This window comes from Erpetoichthys calabaricus, chromosome 4, assembly GCF_900747795.2.
Source record: "Erpetoichthys calabaricus chromosome 4, fErpCal1.3, whole genome shotgun sequence".
In the NCBI taxonomy this organism is placed as follows: Eukaryota; Metazoa; Chordata; class Cladistia; order Polypteriformes; family Polypteridae; genus Erpetoichthys; species Erpetoichthys calabaricus.
Genome location: NC_041397.2, coordinates 53,573,774 through 53,601,761, shown reverse-complemented (window position 1 = coordinate 53,601,761; position 27,988 = coordinate 53,573,774). Strand labels below are relative to the sequence as shown.

Sequence of the window (27,988 nt, the reverse complement as noted above, 5' to 3'; positions counted from 1 at the left end):
CTCACTTACCTTTTCTGTCAAATGTTCTGGAGCATGTTACAACATAGCCTCCCAACTTACCAATTACTTAACTTCTAATAATTTGCTGGAATCCTTACAGTCTGGTTTCTGAGTGCAGCACAACTGTGAAACTGCCCTGCTTTGAGTAATAAATGACTTGCTTATTGCTGCAGACTTTGGACAGACCAGCATATTAATTCTGTTAGACCTCAGTGCAGCATTTGACACTGTCAGACATTACATTGTACTATCCAGAATGAAGAACATTGCTGGGTATCTCTGGTACCATTCCACAGTGGTTTAAGTCCAATTTGACTGACAGACAAGTTTGTTAGTCTTGGCAACCGCAGGTCTAGCTCAGCGCCAGTCACACAAGAAGTTCCTCAGGGCTCTGTCCTCGGCCCTCTGCAACTATATGCTTCCCCTTGGCCATATCATTCGTATCTATAGACTGGGTTATAATTTTTATGCAGATGATACTCAACTCTATTTCAATGTTAAAAGTGAAACTTCATCAGGGTTTCTCAGGTCACAACTTCTCAGTGAAATAAAAACCTGGATGGAGCAGAACTCTTCAAATAAACTGCAACAAAACTGAACTCCTGCAAATTGCACTGAAGCGCAACTTAAGAAAATGAGCTCCTTCTCAGTCACTCTTAACAGCGATTTCATCAGATATTCTTCTGATGCAACGAATATTGGGTGTCATTTTTTATTCCTCCCTTTCTTATTCTGCCCATATAAACCACATTAAGGAGCTTTCTTACTTTCACCTCCGTAACATATCATGTGTTTGCTCATTCCTCTCCTTTTCTAATACTGAGAAACTTATCCATGCTTTTATCACATTCCGCATCGATTATTGAAACTTCCTACTGTCAGGAAGAAAAATCTGAGGTGGATAAATAAGGAGTCCACACTCCCATCTTGCTTTTGGGAGCCCTTGAACCCAACACCGTCGGTAATGTCACCGATGAGCTAGGCAGTGAGGCACAAACAATGAAGTAAGGGGATGGTGCAAAAAGTGCAAAGTGCTTTTATTAAAACCAACAACAACCAAAAACAAAGTGTCCAAATAAAATGGCAGTGTATCAAAATATGTCATTAAATAAATAATCCATAAAAACAGGTGAAAAGTGGAGGTTAAAATCTAATAGAAAAAATCTTTAAAAAAACAATGAGGTTAAAACAATGGCTGGAAGCAATCTCTTAAAATCCAAAGCACAGTGCCTTCTTTCTACCTGGCGGATCCCCTGCTTCTCCCATTGGGCTTCGCAACAGGGGAGTCGCCCTACCTGCAGGTGCAGCTGCCTTCCACATTGGTCCAGTAGCCTTCCGATCCCTGGTTACGTTGGGCTCCATCTGGACCAAGACTTGGGTTCTTTCCCCAGCTGCCAGGGCGCTCACGCTGGGGCTAAACCAGCCCAAAGCCTCCACTACTGCCGCTGCCTTTTGACGGCCTGTCGTCTTCAATACCGGTCACTCCGTGATCACTCAGCTGGAGTGACCGCTTTCTTCAGCCCCACCGAGTGTTGGCCAAACATTCTTCTATAGGGGCTCACCTCCCAGCTGCCTGCCTTTGCTCCATCGAGCCTGCTCTCTCTCTCTCACACCGGCTATCCTCTCCATGCTTCCTGCCGCCTTCTTCCCTGCAACCTCCGTCTTTCTTTTCTTTTTTTTTTTCCTCCTCTACTAGCCGCCTTGCGCTTCTATACATCACGAGGATGTGGATCAGCTGTGGCAATCAGCAGCTCCTGGGAACAATTACGGATGCGGACGACTCCTCACCTGTGCACTTAAGTGAGAACCGCCTGTATCACGAATTCCCCGGGAACTGCTTGGCCACACACACACCACACCCCCTCGCTAAGCTGCGAGTGCGGCGATTATTTATTTTAAAAGTGGCCTTTTTGACGTGAGCTGTGGACCCGCTACACCACAGGGCATTGATTAAAAAGGATATTAGGAAGGTTAAAAGACAGTTGAAAAGAAATATTACAGAAAAGGCAAAAGATAAATCCATCCAGAGATTCTTTTAATATATTAGCAGTGAAAGAATGGTCAAAGGGGAAGGTGAAGAGCATTAGGAGGAGTAAAGGTCAGCTAGAATTTACAGACAGTGAAACAGCAACTGTTTTGAACTTGCAGCTTATTGAAGTTTATACACATGAAGATGTCAATAATCTATTAAAAGTAACAGACACTTAAGGAGGTACTTAGTAACTTAGAAATTGAAGAGAAAGAAGTGCTACATGGAATAAATAGGCTGAAATGTAACTAATTACCATGACCACATTATCCTCAAGGATTTAAGGAAGTCATTAAGTAAATATATAAACCCTTGGGGACTTATTTATTGAAAACAAACTATTTATCTGCACACTGGGCAAATTCCTAAAAACTAGAAGCTACCATATATGATCCCATTGTGTAAAAGGGGTGATCAGGCCCGTTCAAACCGGGCCTCTCCCTTTTCTCTCTCCATATCATGGCATAACACATTCCCCTTTTCTTTAAGTTTATAAAATGTAACGACAGCTATCAGAGATCATTTTTCAGGTAAACTATATGCTCTTTTAATGTTATGGTCTTTTAGTGACATTACTGAGATTTTAGTGAAAATATATATTTTGTGAGATTTTCACATTTCAAACCCTCTGTAATTCCCAGAACACTAATGTTCTTCCTTTGTGTTATGTCTTTTAAATTTGGTAATTTATTCCAAAATGTACATTCACTTTTCAAAAAGATTGTTAATATTCTTGGTGGTTTTACCTATTTTTAACTCTTTAATGTGGGTCAAGTTGAGCAACAAGCATATTTATTTTAGTCTATCTAAAAAATGTTTATAGCACTTACTTAAGTGTTTTACTTTATTCTTCATTTTCCTGCTTGGTATCATTCCACCTGGCTCTCATATCTGTCACTCTTTCAGCCACTTCTGTCATATATATCTCCAGCTTAATTATTGGCTTTTTTAGATCTTAAGCATTGACTGCATATTCTTACATGCAGTACTTTGGCAGTATCTCGTACACAATTAGTGTTTGTACAGGGTTGTAGAGTTAGATGTCAAGTGCACTTTAGACTCTTGGATCAGATATGAGATATTTCATATTTGAGAGATGTGCTTATTCAAATATAATTCAACATGGATCAATACTAGCGAAGAGACTACTAACATGCTATTCTCAGAATAAAACAAAAGAAATTCTGATATATTCATCAGGCTACAGTAATCAGTTTAAACAAGTAAAATATTTGGTTTATGATGCCAATAATAAAAGTTTTATATTAAGTCAATACTTGGGAGGTGTGGGAGGGCAAAAAAATGAGTGATGTTGTACATTTCATTTTTTTTCTCATTTTATTTATTTTTTTTTGTTTTACAATTTTTTAGTTTTGATGCAGCTCAAGCTTCATTTACATTTTGTATATTGGTATATTTTGGGCTCTCTTTTTGAGGTAATGTAAATTTGTATAAGTTCTGAACAGAAAGATGCTGTGTACCAAAATACTGTACTATAGGTTATCTTTATCACCATTTGTAGTACTTTGTGGTTCTAAGCTAAACAGGTGTTGCACCGTTGATTTAATGTAATCATTGACAATGGATTCCAGTGTACTCTTAAAGATGGTTGTAAGTATAGATGGAGACATCCTGGATTTCCTCATATATCCTAGGAAATAAAGGAATTGTTGAAGTATTGTGCCCACTTGGGGTCTTCGGTGATGCGACTCAAGGATACTGCTTTTGTCTTCTGATACAGATGGGAGTGTAATTTGCCTCCTGTTTCCTGAAGTCTAAGATCAGAGATTTCTGTCCTGCTAATACAGTGGCAGACAGCAAACCTCAATAAGCTTTTGCACCATTGCTGGTTAAGAGGCCAGCAGCTAGTGGTGTAATCAGAAAATGTAATGATAGATTTGGAGTTGTATTTGCTACTTGGTGACAGGAGTATAACAGGGATCAGCACAATACTCTGTGGAGTGTTTGTGCTGAAGATCAGGGTGGAGGAAGCTGGGGTCTGTCAGGAAGTCCAAAATCCAATTTTGGAAGAGGGCACTAAGGCCCATGTCTAGGAGCTTGATGATTAGCTTTGAAGGTGCAATAGTGTTGAATATTGAGATGTAGTCTATAAACAGTAATCTGTCACAACAGTATAAAGATTCTGTGCTTGTTGTCTGTCTCAATTAACTTTGCACTTTGCAGCTCATCATTCAGAAGAAGCCTGTTAATGCCTAAATGATACAAATGGCCACAGTATTTGATGGATATAACCTGTACAAGTGTTAATATTGTAAGACAAGACAAATGCACCTAAATATTTAACTTGCAAGCATTTTTGGATTTTTTATTATCACTTGTATTATCTTTATATTGTTGGGTCTTATTTTGAGTATATTTGCTGGTTTAGCATTATAAAATGGAACCAAAGTTTAACAGAAAGTATGGAAATACAGTTCTCTTATTTCTATGTGATGGGTAGTTGTGGAGAAGTTTTATAGCAAATAATTTAACCTTTGCAACCTGCAGTTTTTAGAACTGCCATATACAACAATGAATCACCATTGGAAAAACTTGTAGTGTGTGACTTGTGTTATCTTGTTATCTTGTGTAGTCGTGTTATCTGCTGCTGTTGTGACTACAGAAACCATAAAAATGCTCACCTGGCGCACTGATCTTCTGTAGAAAAGTAGATCTGGAAGTCATCTGAATTGTCATGAACATAAAGGAAACAGCACCGTTCATCAAACTTTGATATACTGGACATAAGAGAAAATAAGAGAGTTTAAAGTTTCTAAAAAACAGAACTATTTAACTGTCTAAATTAAATGACACATATTATTTAACACATACCTGAGAATAAGATAAACAGAAATAAATATAAACCGACTGAAGCATGTTTTGGCATACAGTATCACTAATTACAAATGCATTTAAATTAAAACAAAATCACTAAGCTATAGATTGAACTGCATTATAAGTACAGTAAAACGTCACATAACACAAGGGACATGTATAGTGGAAAGCTACACATAGTGAAATGTCCATAGATAAACCCATATATTGATGCTAATGTATGGTGGTACTGAATTTCTCTATATTTATTAATTTGTACAGTGTGTACATATATTGATTGATTCAAACAAAAAGACGCCTTAATAACTATAAATATACTTTGCCTGTGTAGTCTTATTTGGAGAGCAACTAAGGCTCTGTGGACAAGTCTACAGCAGAGGCAAACATACTGATACACAGATCAATTTTTTGAGAGCACTGTTTCACAAAAATCATAAATATTCATTTGGGATTTACACATTAGAAGATGCACATACACAGTGATATACAGTGAAACCATGGAATGAGTGCTTCTCTTATATATTCTGGTGCTATAGAATGAGAGACAGAGTAACAGTATCCACATCCTAAGCTGAACTGTACAAAGTCAACTGATATCTCTTTACTGTCACAGTGAAAGGGGATTCAGAAAAAGGATGCCCATTTGCAGGCCTAACAATTTACATAATCAAAAACTCCATAAACATTAAAGACGAAAATAAGTTTAACATATTCACACTTTAAGTGAATGTTTCTTTTGTTGAGAATAAAAATACCAGCTCCAGCACATGTCACATAATCACTTTTAATATAATCTATATCTCACATGGTAAAACAACATAACAGCTGGAACAGCTGACAAAAACATCTTCCAATTTAAAGAACAAATCTTAAAATTAGTATAAAAATACCTGAACAATTTTCCAAAAACAAAGTACTTCATCAAAATTAGTTGGCCATGCTAAAAATTAGCACAATGAATGGAAAAAGTGGGAGAGTACAAAGAATGAAAATAAACAGGCAGAAAGGCATCCAGCATGACTGGGAGAAGCATGTTGTGCCACCATGCGCTATAGTCAGTGACATACAGTGGAAGCACGGAATAAGTTTCTCTCATTTCTTCTGGTGCTACTGAAAGTGCAAGAAATAAATAGTATGAGAGGAGCAAAATTGGGTACTTTGGTTTGTCCAGTTTTTAACCAAGTTGGCCCAATATCTCTTCAAGTTATTTTTTTTAAATTATCAAGGTAATTGAAAGTCTTACTAAAGGGGTTTAAACACAGTTTACCAAGCTCATTGGCTAATCGGTGGCTAAGCATAAAAACAATAACTCCACTTACCCTCACAATCTCCTACTCTCTCTAAATGATGGGCACTCACCCTCTCTGCCGGATTAGGACTTTGCCCACCACACCTCCTGGTTCCTCTGGGTAAGAAGTAGCTTTATGCTCCTGTTTAAAGTTATTTTTGAGGAAATTCCAAAACCCACTGTTGGGGTTAGGAATGCCCCCACAAAGTTCTGCCAGTATAAGTTCTCCCTGCACATCAAAGCCCCATATTATTTTTAAAGAACTAGCTACACGTGGCTGCAAAAGTGCCACTGCCATCCAGAACTTGCAACAAGACCTCTACTTTTCCATACAGGGGTACCCTGCTGCAACCTAACTTTAGAGGAAATGCCTCTCTCCTCCTGCCTGTCTCCCATAACCTTACTGGTAGACTAGTGCTCACTGAATAGGTACATTAGGGGTATATGTAAATGTCCAAAGCAGATGGCTCTCTAGTGGTAACCTACCACATTGTGGGCTCTCTGACAACATTTTAAGAGTTAGGTAGCTGACAAGCTGCTGCCAACCCAAGTAATAATTCCTATGCATTCTCTTAATGGATGGACCATATTGTGTACACCACCTACTTCACCCATTTTAATACTGGCACCTCCCTGCCAGGTTGGCTTACAATGGTCAGGGCATCAGAATGTTAAACACAAAGGACACACTCTTCCCTCAACTTCATCTTTAACATATACTGTATGACCTCTGCAATGCCCTGTGTTATTAACTATTCCTTTGTCACGAGAGGGTATTCTTCCACAGGATGGAAGTCAATGCCCAATTTGGATCTTGTCAGCTGAGCAAAAAGGCAATTTTCCAAAAAGTAACATTTCTTTTCTCTCCCCAAAATGATTCACTGACAAGATATATATTCCTCTATTGTATTTCCAAAAACATTGGGACACTTTCTAAAAATGCATTAAAAACTAAAATCTATAATTTGGTAATTAACTTGAACCTTTATTTAACAGGCAAAATGACAAAGAAATGATCATTGTTTTCACACTTTAACTATTTATTAAACATAAACAAATTTAGAAATTGATGCCTGCAACACACTCCAAAAAAAGTATGGACAGAGGCAAGTTTACCTCTGGGTCACATCCACTTTTCTTTTAATTATATTTCTTAGTCGTTTGGGAACTGAAGAAACTAATTGGTGCAGTTTTCCAAGTGGAAATTTTGCCCATTCTTACTGTATACAAGATTTGACCTGCTCAACAGTTTGTGGTCACCTTTGTCTGATTCTCCTCCTCATGATGCTACATGCATTTTCAACAGGAGGCAGATCTGGACTGTAGGAAGACCAGTCAAGCACACAAACTCTATGTCTATGAAGCCATAGTTTTGTAATTTGTACAGAATGAGGCCTGACATTGTCCTGCTGAACTATACATGGAGTTCCTAGGAAAAAATGTCTTGATGGCAGCAAATGTCTCTCTAAAATTCCAATGGATGCCTCTACATCAATAGTGCCTTCACATATATACAGATCCCCCATGCCATGGGCACTGATGCCTCCCCATACCATCACAAATTCTGTTTTTTGCACTTTTCGTTGATAACAGTCTGCATGGTCTTTTTCATCTTTGGCGCATATAATCCAATGTGCTTTTTTCCCGAAAACAAGCTGAAACATGGACTCATCTGACCACAGAACACGTTTCCATTGTCTTTTAGTCCATCTCAGATGAGCTTGAGCCCAGAGAACTCACAGACATTTCTGTGCAAAACTGATGTATGGCTTTCTCTTTGCATAATACAGTTTCAGGGAGCATTTCTTGATGCAGTGGCGGAATGTGTTAAGTGACAATTATTTCTCAAAGTACTGCCGAGCCCATGTGGCTATGCCTGTCATGGTAGGATGATGGTTTCTAATGCAATACCGCCTAAGGACTCGAAGGCCAAGCACATTCAGCAGTAGTTTCCACCCCTGGCCGTTATGCACAGAGATTTCTCCAGACTCCCTGAATCTTTTCACATTATTATTAACTGTAGATGATGACGGACCTAAATTCTTTGCTATCATGTGTTGAGAACCATTGTTTTTAAATTGACAGATAATTCTCTCAGGATGTTAATAACAAAATGGTAAGCCATGACCCATCTTTGCTTGCAAAGACTGAGCTTTTGGTGGATACTCCTTTTATACCCAATCTTGACACTCACATCAGTTACCAATTAACCAACTAATTGAGGAACCTTACAGAATGTTACTTGTAGAACCTTTACAGTCTTACTTTGCCTCTGTCCCAACTTTTTTGGAGTGTGTTGCAGGCATCAATTTCTAAATTTGATTATATTTAACAAATAGAATTAAGTTTGTCAGTGAAAACACTGAATTTTTTTTTCTTTGTCCTTTTGCATGTTAAGTAAAGGTTCAAGTGAATTGCCAAATTACATATTTTAGCTTTTATTGCATTTTTAGAAAGTGTCACAACTTTTTTGGAAATGGGGTTTGTATATATTAGGCAGTAGGTCTCATTATGACAGGTAGTCAAACAAGCCTTTTTAAAAATAATGTATCTCGTAGCTAATCTAATTAATTCTACATCCTTAGAATCAATACATTCTTATTTTATCAAAGCACATTTTTTCAGTAATGCAGAGGTGAAAACAGATTTTAGCAGGAGGTATATAAGAAAGCTTCAATTTAATGTTATTATATATAGATTATGATCCTAAATGTTACAAGCAAAACAAACAGCGCAATAAGAGACTCCTTAGAATTCACTTTTCTTTGGGAAGGATGTTCATCTTAAAAGTGCTGATTCTACCTGCTAATGTGATATGGAGGGTGTTTAATTGTTTAATTTTTTCCACGCAGACAGAAAAATTTTGTTGAAAAAGAGCTTTATATTTAGTCCTGATATTTATCCTAGATATTTAAACTGATCTGCTAAGATAAATAGGAAGGTGTTCAGTCTAGTATTGTGTTCTAGAGAGTTCAATGGAAAAAGCACACTTTTATTCAAATTAATTTTGAGTCCAGATATTTTTGGAATATCTGCTAGTTCTTTTAGGATGGTTGGCACGGAATTTTGTGGATCTGATATATACAGTACCATATCATCTGCATATAATGATATTTTCTGATTAACCCCTATTCGGAAAATCCCCTTTAATGAATTTTGAAAGTAAACGGCCAATGGCTCAATGGAAATTGCAAAAAGCAATGGTGACAGGGGACATTCTTGTCGAGTACCGTGTTCTACTTTTTTTTTTTTAAATTGAATTTATTAAAAGTAAGTATCAGTCTATACAAACAAATCAGACTTAACAATACTAAATTTAATTCAAACCCCTCCCAAGAGAAACAGAGGAAGGCCAACTGCCAGAGTAAAACTTTAAGAGTAGACAAGAGGGAAGAGAATTCTTTTCCCTAATATAAAAGCTTATTCTAAAATGTTATTGACTAGATCCTGTCAAGTTTAAAAAAAAACATTTGAAAAGATCCTCTAAGTGAGAATCTGTTTTTATCCAATTCCATATAGTATATAACATTAGTTACCCACTGACTTAAAAGAAGTGGGCTAGGATTGTCCCATTTGAGCAAGATATGTCTACGTGCTAATACTGAAATAAAGACAATTACAGCTTGTTTGTCCTTCTCCATTTTAAGACCATCTGGGAGTACCCCAAACACAGCTGTTAATGAATTAGGAGTGATTTTGGCACCAAGGCTGTCTGATAAGCATTTAAAGATTTTGGTCCAGAATGATGTTAATTTGGTGCACGGCCAAAACATATGGCCCAATGAGGCTGGAGCTTGATTGCTACATTTGCTGCTTGGATCTTGCCCTGGAAATATTTTAGACAATTTTAAACGAAACAGATGTGCTCAATAAAAGATTTTAAGTTGAATAATTGTATGCTTTATTCATATGGAGCTCGAGTGAATTCTGAGGATGGCTGCCTTCCACTCTTTTTCTGAAATGTTGAGTAAGAGATGTTTTTCCTACTGTACTCTGCGAGCTTTGAAAGGTTGGGGCTTTAAAATAGTTTTATATATTATAGAAATGCTGTCTGAGTACTCAAGATTGATCAATATTTCTTCCAGAATAGAAATAGGTTGGAGGTGAGGAAAATTGGATAGATTTTGTTTAGCAAAGTTTCTAATTTGGAAATAGTGGGAAAATTGCATTGATGGGAAGCTAAATTTGGAGTGTTAATTATTCATAGGATGCAAAGACATTATCTATGTACAAATCTGTAAGTGATTTAATCCTGTACATTTTCCAAATATTAAAAACTGTGAACGTTTGAGAGGGTGGAAAAAGGTGGTTATCACGTAGAGGTGCCACAGATAAAAGCTTCTGTATCTTGAAGTGCTTCCTACATTGGGTCCATATTCTGAGTGAATGAAGGACAATTGTGTTGTTAGTATATTGACAATACCTTGTATTTACTGGGGCACAAAGCAAGGAATATTAAGAAGTACTATAGATTTTATTTCCATTGTGGACCAAGCCTGTGTGTGTTCATCTAGTTGTGTCAATGTCCAGGTTTTTATACTTTGTATATTTTCTGCCCAGTAAAAAAAGTGAAAGTTAGGTGGAGCTATGCCGCCTTCTGATTTAGGTTGTTGTAGGGTCACCCTTTGCCATGTTTTATTTGGATGTTTTGAATTCCAAATAAATTGGACTATGAATGAATCTAATTTCTGAAAAAATGATTTGTTAATGTATATGGGGGTGGCTTTGAAATAGAAAAAGAGGCTTGGGAAGAATTTTCATCTTGACAGTGTTAATTCTCCTTGATACAGTGAGATGGCGGGTAGAACATCTATGCATGTCTTGTTTAGGTTTCTACTTGCAGAGAGCAAAATTTTGTTGAAAAAGAGCTTTATGTTTACTTATGATTTGTACCCCTAACTATTTAAACAGATCTGCAATGATAAAAGGAAATGTGTCCAACCTAATGTTGTGTGCTAGAGAGTTCACTGGAAAAAGCACACTTTCATTCAATTTTAATTTAAAATAAATTTAATTCAAATTTAATTTAGATAAAAATTTGTTGAAATGTACAATAAGGCTTCTAGGTTTTGAGGCATTCGATACGGTATTCGGTAAGCTGCTGATATCTCATCAAGTCCTCTTGAATTAGTTGAGAGAATAGTTCAGCTATGAATTTCACAGAGTTTGGACTTTCGCGGTTTTCAGGGAGACCTTCAATTCTGATATTCCTTCTGTATGCATCTTCCAGTGCAGCTAGTCTGTCACCAAGCATTTTGCCATGGCTTTCTTGTCAGCGGTACATGCCAATTGTTTCAATAGATAGATAGATAGATAGATAGATAGATAGATAGATAGATAGATAGATAGATAGATAGATAGATAGATAGATAGATAGATAGATAGATAGATAGATAGATAGATAGACAGATAGACAGACAGACAGACAGACAGACAGACAGACAGACAGACAGACAGACAGACAGATAGATAGATAGATAGATAGATAGATAGATAGATAGATAGATAGATACTTTATTAATCCCAACAGGAAATTCACATAATCCAGCAGCAGCATACTGATACAAAAAAAAACAATATTAAAGATTGATAACAATGCAGGTAAAAACAGACAATAACTTTGTATAATGTTATGTTTGTATAACGGGTGGAATTGAAGAGTCGCATAGTTTGGGGGAGGAACGATCTTCTCAGTCTGTCAGTGGAGCAGGACAGTGACAGCAGTCTGTCGCTGAAGCTGCTCCTCTGTCTGGAGATGACACTGTTTAGTGGATGCAGTGGATTCTCCATAATTGATAGGAGCCTGCTGAGCGCCCGTCGCTCTGCCACAGATATCAAACTGTCCAGCTCCATGCCAACAATAGAGCCTGCCTTCCTCACCAGTTTGTCCAGGTGTGAGGCGTCCTTCTTCTTAATGCTGCCTCCCCAGCACACCACCGCGTAGAAGAGGGCGCTCGCCACAACTGTCTGATAGAACATCTGCAGCATCTTATTGCAGATGTTGAAGGACGCCAGCCTTCTAAGGAAGTATAGTCGGCTCTGTCCTTTCTTACACAGAGCATCAGTATTGGCCAGTCTAATTTATCATCCAGTCTAATTTATCATCCAGCTGCACTCCCAGGTATTTATAGGTCTGCACCATCTGCACACAGTCACCTCTGATGATCTCGGGGTCTAGGAGGGGCCTGGGCCTCCTAAAATCCACCACCAGCTCCTTGGTTTTTCCGGTGTTCAGGTGTAGGTGGTTTGAGTCGCACCATTTAAGAAAGTCATTGATTAGGTCCCTATACTTCTCCTCCTGCCCACTCCTGATGCAGCCCACGATAGCGGTGTCGTCAGCGAACTTTTGAATGTGGCAGGACTCCGAGTTGTATTGGAAGTCTGATGTATATAGGCTGAACAGGACCGGAGAAACTACAGTCCCTTGTGGCGCTCCTGTGTTGCTGACCACAATGTCAGACGTGAAATTCCCGAGACGCACATACTGAGGTCTGTTTGTAAGATAGTCCACGATCCATGCCACCAGGTATGAATCTACTCCCATCTCTGTCAGCTTGTCCCTAAGGAGCAGAGGTTGGATTGTGTTGAAGGCGCTAGAGAAGTCTAGAAACATAATTCTTACAGCACCACTGCCCCTGTCCAAGTGGGAGAGGAATCGGTGTAGCACATAGATGATGGCATCCTCCGCTCCCACCTTCTCCTGATATGCAAACTGCAGAGGGTCGAGGGCGTGTTGAACCTGTGGCCTCAGGTGGTAAAGCAGCAGCCTCTCCATGGTCTTCATCACATGTGATGTCAGAGTAACAGGCCGGAAGTCATTCAGCTCACTAGGACGTGATACCTTTGGGACTGGGGTGATGCAAGATGTTTTCCAAAGCCTCGGGACTCTCCCCTGTTCCAGGCTCAGGTTGAAGATGCGCTGTAGAGGACCCCCCAGCTCCGATGCACAGACCTTCAGCAGTCGTGGCGATACTCCATCTGGACCCGCTGCTTTGCTGGCACGAAGTCTCCTCAGTTCTCTGCTCACCTGCGCTGTTGTAATTGTGGGTGGGGATGTCTCTCCTATGCTGGTATCAGCAGAAGGATGTGTGGAGGGTGCAGTACTCCGAGGTGAGAGTGAGAGTGGGTTAGGGTGGTCAAACCTGTTAAAGAAGTTGTTCATTTGGTTTGCTCTCTTTACGTCTCTCTCGATGGTGGCACCCCGCTTCGAGCTGCAGCCAGTGATGATCTTCATCCCATCCCACACTTCCTTCATGCGGTTATTCTGCAACTTCTGCTCCAGCTTTCTTCTGTACTGCTCCTTCACCGCCCTGAGCTGGACTCGGAGTTCCTTCTGCATGCGCTTGAGCTCATGCTGATCACAGCCTTTAAAAGCCCTTTTCTTCTGGTTCAAAAGGCCCTTGATGTCACTTGTAATCCATGGCTTGTTGTTAGCATAGCAGCGTACTGTTCTTACTGGAACTACAATGTTCATACAGAAGTTGATGTAGTCAGTGGTGCAGTCAACAACGTCCTCAATGTTCTCACTATGTGATCCCTGCAGGATATCCCAGTCTGTAGTTTCAAAGCAGTCTCTCAGAGCCTTCTCTGCCTCAGGGGACCACTTCCTGAATGAGCGTGTGGTTGTAGGTAGGACCCTCACTCTTGGTTTGTAGTGAGGCTGAAGCAGAACCAGGTTATGATCTGCTTTCCCAAGCACAGGCAGCGGGGTGGCGCTGTATGCGTCTTTAACGTTTGCATACAGTAAATCAATAGTCTTATTTCCTCGGGTGTTAAAGTCCACATACCGGGAGAAGGCAGGTAATGTTTTGTCCAGCATCACATGGTTAAAGTCTCCGGCGATTAGCACAAGCGCCTCAGGGTGCAGCGTTTGTAACTTAGCAACAGCAGAATGGATGATGTCACTCGCTGTCTCCATGTCCGCCCGAGGAGGGATGTAAACAATAACAACAATGACGTGTCCAAACTCTCTGGGCAAGTAATAGGGACGCAGACTTACGGCCAACAGTTCGATATCCCTGCAGCAAGTGGAGACTTTGACATTAACATGTCCAGAGTTACACCACCGTGTATTAACATAGAGAGCGAGTCCTCCTCCTTTGTGCTTCCCGCAGGTACTTGCATCTCTGTCCACTCTAACTGTGCTAAACCCGGGTAGCTCCACGTTAGCATCTGGGATGGTGGTAGTTAGCCACGTTTCGCAAAAGCACAAGAAAACTGCATTCTCTGTAGGTTATGACATTTTTCACCAGTGCAGCCAGTTCGTCGATCTTATTTAAGATTGAGTTCACATTTCCCAGAATCACAGAAGGCACCGAAGGATTAAAATGCCACTTTCTCGCAAGCCGCTTCATTTTTAGCTTAGTGCCAGCTCTGCTGCCACGATACCGCCTTCTTACCTCGTCGGGTAAATAGGGAACCACACTAGCACTGGCATTTGTTCTCAGCGCTCAAAGTTGAGTAATTGAATAGACGAGTCTCAGCGTGTAAAAATCCATGCCCACGTTGTAAAAGTAAGTGTGTCCAGGGAATGAATCCACATAAAATAAAGTGATAGGAGTGATCAATAAAAAAGAGAAAAATAAAAGTAGAAAAATAAAGTCGTACACGGAGCTGCTGAAAAGGCTGCCACTCTCGGCGGCGCCTGAGTCATAATACTATAATACTCATACAATATAAGTCATGAATGTTTGCTAAACATCTTCAAGCTGAGCACTAAGTGCTCTAAATTTATTCTCAAACTTACTCACATTTTCCTGCATTTTTTCCTCAAATTTTTCTAACTTGCCTTTAAAAGTTGCCTCAAAGCGATTACTTTAATGTTTCTCCTGGTCTTTAATATCCTGAAGCAGCTTCTCGTTTGTCTTGTTTATGTCCTTTATATCTTTTCTTATATCCCTAATCACTGCGGTGATCATTACCTTCTGCTCAGACTGTTCGTGTCGGTCTTCTATGCGCTCTGCAGGCAGAGTAGCAAAGTTGGAGTCGGTGCCGCTGATTCGCAGGGGGTAGTTGACAGCAGGGATAGTAAGGCCATGCTCAGTTCCAATTAATCTTCTGGACTAACTTGCAGTTTTGCTCCCACTTTCTCAGCTTCAAGTTTCCAAAGAACTATTCTTTTGCCTATCTATTCCAGGTCAGTCTTTGGCAGGTTGTACCTTGAACTTGAACTTAAGGCCTGTTTAGACTTAAATGAAGCTTTAGCTCATTAACATCATTTTTCCACCACTTTCAAGCTAGAAACTTTGCTAAACTGAACCTGCTCAAATTTTCTCACCTTCCACCCATTTCTATTCCAGAAGAAATATTGATCAGATTCAGATAGCATCTCCACAATTTTCAAAGACCCTAGGGCACAATAAGGAAAGGATCTTTCACTTAACATTTCAGAAAAGGAGTGGAAGGCAACCATGCACAGATTACACGTTTGCTCTATATGCACAAAACACTCAATTATTCAACTTACAATTTTCTATCGAGTGCATTTACCTCGACGAAAACTATCCAAAATGTTTCCAGGGAGAGATTCAACTGGTGAATTTTGCAATCTGACTCCAGCCTCACTGGGCCACATGTTTTGGCTGTGCACCAAATTAACATATTTTTGGAAAAAATCTTTGAGTGCCGAACAGATATCCTTGGTATCACAATCACTTCTAACCCATTAACAGTTGTATTTGGTGGACTCCAAGATTGGCTTAAAGTAGAGAAGGACAAACAAATCGTAATTGCCTTTAGCTCGCTACTAGCACGTACACTTATTTTGCTCAACCTTTAAGTCAGTGAGTAATTGATATCCTATACTATCTCCATCCATCCATTATCCAACCCACTATATCCTAAATACAGGGTCACGGGGGTCTGCTGGAACCAATCCCAGCCAACACAGGGTGCAAGGCAGGAAACAAACCCCAGGCAAGGCGTCCTATACTATCTGAAATTGGAAAAAATCTAATTCTCACTCAGAGGGATCCATTCAAAACGTTTTAAAAATATGGCAGGATCTAATCAATAATCTTTTAGAATAATCTTCCACATTGGTGAAAAGGATACTCTTCCTCCCTTGCTGCTTTGAAAAATTTGCTTTGTTAGCTGGCTCTTCTCTGTTTCTTCCTTTTGGGTGGGGGTTGAATGTTGGTTTTGTTAAGTTTGATTTGATTGTATGGGTTGTTAATTGCTATTAATAATATCATTATATATATATATATATATATATATATATATATATATATATATATATATATATATATATATATATATATATATACTAGCCAACCCGCGGCGTAGCATACGCCGCATAATTATGTATTGATGGGTGAACACTTCCTGAAAGACACAGTTGTCCAAATGGGGTGGGTTTGAGGATACGACTGTAGGTGAATGAAAAGATAGAACTCTGGAGAGGGCAACATACAATTGTCCGTGACTGAAAACTAGAGGACCGCCGTCGCACGCTCATTCAGCGATTCACATCCGTGACAAACAAACATGATTTTTCTTAGATGGTCCTGTCGCGTCCACCCTCGCACTCGAAGCATACACACTGCCTGGTCATGTGCCCGCTTGCAAGAGCAACTCACGAAGGCTGCGTCAGAGTTGGTGGGCGTGGCTCTGCGAGTTCTCGTCGTATCCAATGGTCTTAGAGTTGGTGGGCGTGGCTCCGTCCTGCGTGCTTCATGGGTGTCTTGCTTGTGCTGGCGGCTGCTTAGTGAATTATTTATATAGATTATATATATATATATATATATATATATATATATATATATATATATATATATATATATATATATATCTCAGACCAACTCAATTTATCATTTAATCTCACACCCCCACAAGATAACATCTACTCATGCTACACTAAAAACAAAAAAATGCTTAGTTTACTACGTACCTGATTCCTTTTATTGAAGTGGCTGTAAAATTCCACTCATGAATACCCTTCTGCATTGAAAAGAAAGCAGAATGATTATTCAACAAGATATTTTGCCACACTATTACCACTATTACGCAGTTTCATCTGCCTGCATGGCAAGCTGAAATAACATTTAAAGATATCTCAACATGAATTACAGATCTGATAATACATTTATTTCAAGATATTTGAAATTAGTTTTAAAATACCATAAGATTTCCTGATATCTTCAAATGATACACTATACTGTATTTGAAATGGTATTCCAAGATATCTTGAATTGCATTTGACATATCCTGTACATATTGAGATCTCTCAAATACATTTTGAGATATCTTAAAATGCATCCGAAGGCATTCTAAGATATCTGAAATGCATTTTCAGATATCTCAAAATAACTTCCTTCACATTTCAAGATATCACTAACCCATTTCCAAATATCTTCAAATAACATGTGCATTCAAAACATTTCAAATACATTCTCAGATTTCTTACAATAACTTCATGTAGATTTTAAGATATCTTGTAAAATGACTTTCCTGACAGCTTCCTGTTTATTTTCAAATATCTAAAATGCATGTCTAGTTATTTCAAGAATAACTTCCTGTACATTTTGAGATATCTGAAAGTAAATTGGGAAATTATAAAAATAATTAGAAAAAAACAATAATTACAATATGAATGTATTTGCACACACTCTTTTACTACTCTGATTGGTAACAGAGGCTTGCATCCAGTTTTCATCTACTTTTTACATCCTCCCTCCTTCCCTTTATCATTCAAATCAGGATCACCATTCTTGTCCATCTTTTTTTCTCTCAAAAAAACATTTAGTCTAGTCCATTTCTTCTTTCACATTTCAATGATGACTATCATTGTTCTTTCTTACTTCACTCTCCATTGTTCAAAACTTGACACAATATTGTATTTAGACGTCGATTTTATTTTCATTTCAAATTGGTGGTGCACTAGTAATGTGGATTAATTTTAGAATAAACTGGCAATTGACAAGGCCCTAACACAAGGAATGAAATATGAACTGACACACACAATACACATTGACATGCTATGGCAAAAAGAAAGGACCACCAGGGAGTCATATACAATCTGAATGCTTGGGAAGGGCATCATGTGAGAAAATTTCAGCGGTTACAATTTGTCTTGGCTGCTAGAGGGGACAGAGTACCATACAACAGTCAACTATTGAGCTCTCTTGAACGCTCATTACTGTAAGTTGCACAGATGGCTCAGAAGTGCAGCTTTGTATCCCTGTTGCAACTGTAGGAACACCCTTGAGTGGGTTTAAAGTTCACTTACAGAAAGTTTTTCGATATTGTTTGAGATAAAAATTTTGGATGAGCACTAGCAGGTGAAGACATGCTAAAGCAGGGAAACAGTGTAATGAGAGAGGAGTCAAAGAATTATTGGATAAATATGTATAAAGCATTGTTCATTCTTCTTTGGTTTTAACTAAAATTTATTTTCTTACATTTTGGCCTCCTTGGCTTTGTTCAGAATTTGTAACTACTCTAAAAACACCCTCACTTGTGCACACCTTTTTAAAAACATTGTTACCGTTTCTGCTGGAGACACATGCCATATGGAAACATTCTTCTCTTCAGCTTCACTGTTGATTGAAACATAGGATGGCTGATAGATTTTGGTGGGTTCAAGGATTAAAACCTAACAAAAATAATAACATAAATATACATAACCTATAATTAATATTTTTATCATTACCAGCAACCATACCACTTGCACTTCAGAAAAGGTTATCCAACAGAAACTATCAATAATGATAGATGCTATCAAGTTAAGCAATCTTTTTTTTCTACATTTGTTTAATAAATTCCACTTTAATCAAGCTATGCTTGTTCATTTCCATCCTGCTGTGGAATAAATGAAAAATTTGAGTAAAGGAATGTTGTGACAAATAAATAAATCTCAGACATAAGCACATGTTTAATTAAGCATAGACTACAACCGTGAGGCTAAAAAAGCAGAAACATGTTCCAGAAATATGTGGTGAAGTAACTAACAACAAAAAAAAGTTCTGACGCCAGAAGGAACCCACTTCTGTGATCCCTTTCTCATTTTGCAGCCGCATTAACTAAAGCAGCCAGATGAAATAAGATGAAAGTTAATTTTTAATCCTGAATAAGTGATTTATGAAAAAGATTCTTAGCACTGAATGAGGGCATCACTCAATGGCCCCATGAAATAAAGCTACATCTTAGACAAGTTACTGAACTAAAGAAACATGATCTGACGCAAGTTATTATGTCAGTACACTACATCATAGCCAGTACACTATATGTTGAAAAGTACATTTTCTCATTTGAAAAACTGTTCAGTTATTAGATTTTTTAAAATGCATTCATACTGGAAACCTCAGGCCATTTGTAGTCTCTTTGGTTGCCTCCACTATGATATCCATCCAAAAACTAAGGCGCTCCTTCTGAGGAGAATGTTCTGTATTTTGTTTCTTAAAGCGCTGAATTAACTGTAGGTTCTGAACAACAGAACGAAGGTACCTGAAAATAGAAATACCGTAGTTACAATTACAGTTTCCCATTAAAATCACAAATTCTACAGCTCAACTAGTACAGTTTGTTTTCATAACTAAATCCCAGAATGGAAAGAAAGCGTTTTTTAAGCGTGTTTACATATAATGAGAAAAGCACCTACTAATGTAAGTGCTATGTTTACCTGTCTATCTGCTTGGATTAAAAAACTTGTCTTCCGATGGAAAAATTTTATGGATATTTGGCACATTTGTTCTTCAAAGAAAATTGTTAGGAATGTTAAATTTTCATTGAAGTATCTCAAATACAGTGCACTATACATTCTATCGTACAGTTTTAAATATTACTTAAGAGAGGTCACTTCAGGTTGCATATTTTCCTATTTACTTGTTTGACAGCCACACCCGACGACAAAATTGATTGCCAAAACAAGTTAGTTAAACGCCAGGGAGGTGCACACTTCTCCTGCTGCTTGAGTTAACTATAAAACATTTATATAAAACATTTACTTATTTACTTATTTATTTACTTATTTAACATTTATTTATATAAAACATTTACCTATATTTAACAGGTTTGACCACCCTAACCCACTCTCACTCTCACCTCGGAGTACTGCACCCTCCACAAATCCTTCTGCTGATACCAGCATAGAAGAGACATCCCCACCCACAATTACAACAGCGCAGGTGAGCAGAGAGCTGAGGAGACTTCGTGCCAGCAAAGCAGCGGGTCCAGATGGAGTATCGCCACGACTGCTGAAGGGTCCTCTACAGCGCATCTTCAACCTGAGCCTGGAAAAGGGGAGAGTCCCGAGGCTTTGGAAAACATCTTGTATCACCCCAGTCCCAAAGGTATCACGTCCTAGTGAGCTGAATGACTTCCGGCCTGTTGCTCTGACATCACATGTGATGAAGACCATGGAGAGGCTGCTGCTTCACCACCTGAGGCCACAGGTTCAACACGCCCTCGACCCTCTGCAGTTTGCATATCAGGAGAAGGTGGGAGTGGAGGATGCCATCATCTATATGCTACACCGATTCCTCTCCCACTTGGACAGGGGCAGTGGTGCTGTAAGAATTATGTTTCTAGACTTCTCTAGCGCCTTCAACACAATCCAACCTCTGCTCCTTAGGGACAAGCTGACAGAGATGGGAGTAGATTCATACCTGGTGGCATGGATCGTGGACTATCTTAAAGACAGACCTCAGTATGTGCATCTTGGGAACTGCACGTCTGACATTGTGGTCAGCAACACAGGAGCGCCACAAGGGACTGTACTTTCTCCTATCCTGTTCAGCCTATATACGTCGGACTTCCAACACAACTCAGAGTCCTGCCACATGCAAAAGTTCACTGATGACACTGCTATCGTGGGCTACATCAGGAGTGGGCAGGAGGAGGAGTATAGGGACCTACTCAATGACTTTGTTAAATGGTGCGACTCAAACCACCTACACCTGAACACCAGCAAAACCAAGGAGCTGGTGGTGGATTTTAGGAGGACTAGGCCCCTCATGGACCCCGTGATCATCAGAGGTGACTGTGTGCAGATGGTGCAGACCTATAAATACCTGGGAGTGCAGCTGGATGATAAATTAGACTGGACTGCTAATACTGATGCTCTGTGCAAGAAAGGACAGAGCCGGTTATACTTCCTTAGAAGACTGGCGTCCTTCAACATCTGCAATAAGATGCTGCAGATGTTCTATCAGACGGTTGTGGCGAGCGCCCTCTTCTACGCTGTGGTGTGCTAGGGAGGCAGCATTAAGAAGAAAGACGCCTCACGCCTGGACAAAATGGTGAGGAAAGCAGGCTCTATTGTTGGCATGGAGCTGGACAGTTTGACATCTGTGGCAGAGCGACGGGCGCTAAGCAGGCTCCTATCAATTATGGAGAATCCACTGCATCCACTAAACAGTGTCATCTCCAGACAGAGGAGCAGCTTCAGCGACAGACTGCTGTTACTGTCCTGCTCCACTGACAGACTGAGAAGATCGTTCCTCCCCCAAACTATGCGACTCTTCAATTCCACCCGGGGCGGGTAAACGTTAACATTATATAAAGTTATGGTCTGTTTTTACCTGCATTATTATCAATCTTTAATTTAATATTGTTTTTTTGTATCAGTAAGGTGCTGTTGGAGTATGTGAATTTCCCCTAATTGGGATTAATAAAGTATCTATCTATCTATCTATCTATCTATCTATCTATCTATCTATCTAAAAGTTAAAAATCCAACTTGGTAACAATCATGGTCCAAAATAGCCAACAATTTTACCTTGAGACTTTAAACAGTTTTTAAGTCATCTTCAAATATGTCTTTCAAAACTGTTATGTTTAATTAAAAAAATTGAACTACCGTTAGTCACAGACTCTTCACAAGCAACAACACATAATAGGACATCAATCAATGCTGTTTTTGCTTCACTTGAATCAGTACCTGCGGTCTGTGAAAGGTACTGAGCCACCATAAGACTATACGGGATAGTTTTTTAACTACATGATAGTGAAAAGTGCTGTTAAAAAGTATGTAAACATAGCCTACTAATGCATATAATTGCATTCTCTGTTATTTTTGATTATAACTCACTGTTACAAAAATAATGAACAAAAATGTTATAGCTGACTCCGAAGTAACTAAAAAAAGTATAATGCTCCAACTTTCAATTTAGTTAGCTAAGTCTCTGAACGCACCTGAATTCTGCACCATCCAATGCTTACTTTTCTAAGTTGTTTTAAAATTTTTGCTACAGCAAATATTCCCAAGATACAGTAATTTAGAGAAAAAAGTTAAGTGCATGCATATTGGAAGTATGGAATTTGGTTAAAATGTCTGTCGAGTATACTGCCAGAGTCTCCAAAGAACAAACTGTAAAGAAATTTCAACCTTGTTCTACTTTAGCACACTCATCACTTTAATGTATTCACCAATTTTTTCATTAGCTTCATAAGATAACAAAAGCACAAAAAACAAAAAACAGAAGTAATAATTTTTGGAATTGATAACAACAATTTTTCGTTAACACTTACCAGACTGGAGGTTTTAATTTAAACAGTTTCTCTGCTGCCTGTACAGCTTTGGAAATATCATTTGCTAACATGCTGACAGTGAAAAACTGACCAACATCCCAGTAATTGTTCATTTTCTCCAGGCTTCCTTTTCTGCCCAAAAGACTGTTCAACCGCACTCCTAAAAATAAGCATATGAAAAATAATCTTTCAGGCAAGTGTAAAGCAAACATTATACATTAGTTCCCTCACATCACCCTGTTAAAACAATACAACGTAAATATTGATGTAACAAATGGAAAGCTGAGTACTGACTGGAGAAGGGGTTGAAAAAGAGACACCCAGAAGAATATCAGCAGGCTTAGGATTTACATTACCACTGAACAGTGTGAGGTAAAAATCCCCATTAAATAGATGGTATACTACAGAAACAGAAAGGGGGGGGGAGTCAACTTTGTGGGCCTCTGATAGCCAAATTTTAGTAGAGAATAATCCAAGGGCTGATGGCACGCTAAAATCAAGAAAACTGGGGAGGAAAAGAGATATTACACTCTCTTAGCAACACAATGCTGCATGAGAATATTTTTGTGCTAAAATAAAACCAAAAAAAAATAACCTGGAGAGTCAAATTGTGGAAGAGTGTGTTTATTAGAGTGAGTGAGCTGACCTAATGTATTTTGCAACTCCCTTGGGGAGATTTATATTTTAACTTTTAATTAAATTGTGTTCCTCTTTATGAATAAAAAAGGGCAGTTATTTGGTGAATGGTCACTGTGTACTTAGGGGTATCTTTGTTTATATAGTGAAACCTGAATAAAGCTGGCTGCTACACAAACACGTGCAATAACTCAGAGAAGCAACAAACCTCAGATCTTGCATAGATTTGGTAGCAAAGCATTAAAGTAACAAGTAAGAAGTGACAAAAGCATGTGTGATCTATTTTGACATACAGTAAATGTTATTTTAATGTATGGCAAACACTAGCTCATCATATCCCCCAGTTAACGTTTTCATTCAACGTAGCAGATGATCATAAGAACTTTGACAAAACAGAGAAGACCATTTAGTACATCAAGCTTGTTTGTTTAACTAATAGCTAAGATGTCTAAATATCTCATCCAGATTCTTCTTAAAGGTTGTCAATATTTCAGCTTCCTCTATACAGTATATCTCAGTAATTTGTCACAAATTCCCACAGTTCTTTGTGTAAAGAAGTGCTTTCTGGTTTCAGTCCTAAATGCACTTCCCCTTAATTTCCACTGTTGCTTTGACTATATGATTCTCCAAAATGTTTCAGAGAATTTTGTATTGGAAAGAAAGAAACATACAAATCTTTTGTATCTTTTCAGCTGGGCCTGCTAACAAATGCTAGAAGAAAACCTATTTCAGCATCCTACACTCCAAAAAATAACTCAGGGACCATTAGCTAATCTACTCTATATATATATAAAATCCAAAGCCTAAAAGTGCAACAATTTTATGTGACATTTTTTGTCATGCTTTCAGTCGGGCTTATTTTAAAACTTTCATATATATGTTTGTATCATTCTTTTCAGAATTTATCGAACTTTAATGTGATGTTGTTAGATTTTCAGATTCTTATTCCGTTTTTAAATTATAAACTAAAAAATACTGTATCAAGAACTTTGTGCCAAGAGATTTAACCACGCCTGGGGCCAGAAATAAAAGACAAAGAGTAGGACAGCTGCTGTACAAGCCTTTAAATGTTCAAGGCGTTGCATGAGATACAGTTAATGCGGCCCAGCAGCAGCAACAAGCCACCAGATGATCAAGCAAAGAGGAGGTAAAAAAACTGAATTTGTTTCCCATTTTATCACCGTTTAAGAGGGGGTTTTAGAGGAGCGACAGCATCTCTTTGGGGTGCGTTCAGTCCCTCTAATCACAACACAAATGGCAGAGACGCGAAATGGCTGGCACGTAGCGTGGGCCAGGGGGGTTGGCAAGCAAAGCGAGCAGGGGGGAACCTCCTAGTCCTTAAATAAATGAATGGGCTGCCAGGTAAAAAATAAAATGTAATGATTGTGTTAAACTTTCTCAGTTGTAAACATTTTTAACAAGTTGTGCTGTCAAAATAAAAAAGTAATTAATTTAACTTACTAATGTAAGCAATTTCATTAATGTACTGACTAAAAATTTAAATTATGGTGCGGTAATTTAATGAAGTTGGTTGGGTGTTATGATTTCCTCCACCTTCATTTAAAATGGGATATCCAAGTTCCCGCTCTCTTAACACAAGTTCATGGCACATTATCTGCTCTGTCTGTGGAGCAGAAACACTGGCTTACAGTGAGTATTATTTCATTACAAACATATTCCTATAATCAAAGTGATGTCTGTACACAGGCTTTAGTTCGTGATACAGTGTAATATCATAATGTTTTTATATTGATGGTACAATTTAACTTAAAAATGCCAATAAATAATTACATAAAACTAATTGGCGCAACCTAAATGTGTGCAATATTGCCAAATAAAAACATATATTTCTACTATATTTACTAAGCAAATAACATTAAACACCACCAAGTACATGGTAATTAAAAATATCTTTAAAAAAATGAAACGCTAATTTACCTTACTCATTAAAGCATGTGATGGAACTACTTGCATTCATTTTTTGTTGACCTGAAACACTTGTTTTCAGAGCTTAATCATACATAGTTGAAATAAACAAATCTTCTAATACGAGGGTGAGTGAAAAATTATCTGCACTATGGCTGTAGAATTTATTTTAATCAACTTTCAGAAAAGACAAATACATAATGTTTTGACATAATCTCCGTGCTTTTCAATACACTTTGTCCATTTGTTAACAAGCTTTCGTATCCCTTCATTAAAAATGTTTAAGGCTGAGCTAAAAGCCACAAATACACCGCTGTCTTCACCTCTTCATCAGACGTGAATCTTCATCCTCGTAGGGCTTCTTTCAGGGGACCAAACAGGTGACAGCCTGATGGGACAAGATCAGGACTATGGGAGGATGCTGTAACACTTCAAAGTTTTTGCAGATTGTCAATAGTGTTGGCAGCAGTATGTGGACATGCATTGTCATGCAAAACATGATGCCCTTGGATAACACTCCTTTGTGTTTTGTCCGAAGTTGAGGCTTTAGCTCTTGAGTGAACATCTCACTGTAATAAGCACTGGTGATTGTTGAACCTGTTTCCTGATAATATTCCAATGTTGGCCCTTGAGAATCCCAGAAAACTGTAAGCATCAATTTTTCAGCTGATGGTTGACTTTTTAACTTTTTCTTGGTCGGTGTTAAGTATCATAGTTCATTGCGGTACCAATTTCTGAGAGGCTGCAGGCCGAGGGGAGGTGGCGGGGCCTCCTCACTGACGCACCAGCCTTCATTTGAGTCGGTCTAACTTTTGCCACGTGTTGAAGCGTACCTTGCCTCCACTTAGCTAGCGATACCTGTTTGTTCAACAGACATTATTATCTACAGATTGTTACAGATTTGATTTTTTTAGTGCTCTGAGTTCTCTCTGCATGGTTTTCAGCTACAGTACATCTTTCCAAAAATAATAAACACAACATTTATAAATATGTAGTTGCCTCTGAAATTTTTCTTGGGGTAGAAAACTGTAGGAAAGCTCTCTTCCTTTTATAGTATATTGTCATAAAAAAGGACATCCCTGTACATTAAGCCAGAAAGTAAAGCAGAGAGTAAAACAATGGTAAGAAAACAGTATAACACATAATTGCTCTATTCACTATTTAAGCAAGGTTCCTTCTCTTCTGGTGTGGTGAACCTAGACAGTTGTTCCCTATAATTTTTCATTTTTTTCTATCTTTCCCTCTCCTCCTGTTTTGCCTCCACAACCTGGTAAACAGATTTATCTCCTTAGTGCTTTCTAGTTTGAGCTTTTTTGACTTTGGTAGGGGGCAAATATTTAAAACTATCCAATGTTCACTTCAGGGAATCCCATGGAATCTGTTATTTGGGCAAGTATGGCAATAAGATAACACATTCAAAGAATCCCTTGTGCCTTTTCCTGAAATCTCTGCTGCTGTATAGTGGCTTGTGAAATATAGCCTGGCCTGGTCTTATGGAGGCCTTCTGTTTCATATCAGGCAGTTCCCTGTAAACTTTACACTTTGTGAAAATATCAATAGCTCTCTTCTACCTGACCTTTCTAAAACAAAACTTACAAATAACATAAATACGTACATTATGTGGGTATATCAAGAAAATTCAGCTTCTCTGTCATCAAGAATAAATCATCATAATATTAACTTTGCCTCCTCTCAAGTGTTTTATGAGTTTCCCAGACTGAAAGTACTGATGCACCAGAAACCCATGCTGCCTACAGTGTGCTGCTTCTGGTAGTATGAGCTAAGACCCATATTATTTGCAGACTCATTTGCAGATAGGGCATCCCATAATTTGCTGTGTTGGTGGAATAAGCCTGCAGCAGAATTTGTGCTTTCCCATTTCACTGCTTTACGTTCAATTTCCTTTATTCGGAAAGCAAACATTACCTATCTTTCGAAGTTCCATTGAGCTTTCAAATTGCTGACCAGCAACAATGAGCAACACAGCCAGATTTATTCCTGAATACAAAGTTGGCTGTAGTTCAAATCCTTTACGATACCTGAAAAGGATAAAAAAAGCTTAATGTGAGAAAAAAAATTACTGACATAGGTTTTCATTTCATCATGACCTTTACAGCAGATGCATTTATATGCTCTTATCTAATAACTGCCTGGCAGAATGGTGGCGCAGTGGTAGAACTGCTGCCTGGCAGTAATGAGACCAGGGGTTGTGTCCTGGTTCCTCCCTGTGTGTAGAGTTTGCATGTTCTCCCCATGTGTACGTGGGTTTCCTCCCACCGACAAAGACATGCAGATTAGGTGGGCTGGCAACAGTAAATGGGCCCTAGTGTGTGTTTGTGTATGTTTGCCCTCCAGTGGACTGGCGCCTTGCCCTGTGTTTGTTCCTGCCTTATGCCCTATGCTAGCTGGGAGAGGCTACAGTACCCACCGCAACCCTGATCTGGATTATGTGGGTTAGAAAAAGACATGACATGATAATTGGATACCTATGCATTACCAATAAATTAAAGGAGTTAAAGAATTCCATACTGCATTTAAATACATGGGTGGTCATTTTATTAGATACATCACAGTCACTGACAGCAGATTTTCGTGTAGATACTTCTACTGAAAGGTTGTAAATGTGTTTTAAAAACCTATAGTAACCAATTGGCCGACATTTTCAGTGACATCTGTAAGTTTCCACTGAGAGAATTTGTGGTTCCTGGCTAGTCAAAATGAAAACAACTGTACCTGTGTCTAAGAAAACAAAAGTAGGCTGTTTAAATGATTTCATCACTCCAATCGTGAGCGCAGTCAATTAT

The 27,988-nt window shown here is 38.6% G+C and overlaps 1 protein-coding gene across 6 annotated transcripts in view; it reads right to left on the bottom strand.

The window, feature by feature from the left end:
• The window catches only part of map3k15 (mitogen-activated protein kinase kinase kinase 15), a 219,346-nt gene that overhangs the window by 71,912 nt on the left and 119,446 nt on the right, over positions 1-27,988 (bottom strand). For all 6 annotated transcript variants that reach the window (XM_051926897.1, XM_051926899.1, XM_051926900.1 and 3 more), the window contains 6 exons: positions 27,111-27,223; positions 22,623-22,782; positions 19,448-19,598; positions 18,640-18,747; positions 17,044-17,093; positions 4,672-4,767 (listed from right to left, as the gene is read on the bottom strand). In XM_051926897.1, the coding sequence (XP_051782857.1) occupies positions 4,672-4,767; positions 17,044-17,093; positions 18,640-18,747; positions 19,448-19,598; positions 22,623-22,782; positions 27,111-27,223 (678 nt within the window). The remainder of the gene's footprint in view (positions 1-4,671; positions 4,768-17,043; positions 17,094-18,639; positions 18,748-19,447; positions 19,599-22,622; positions 22,783-27,110; positions 27,224-27,988) is intronic.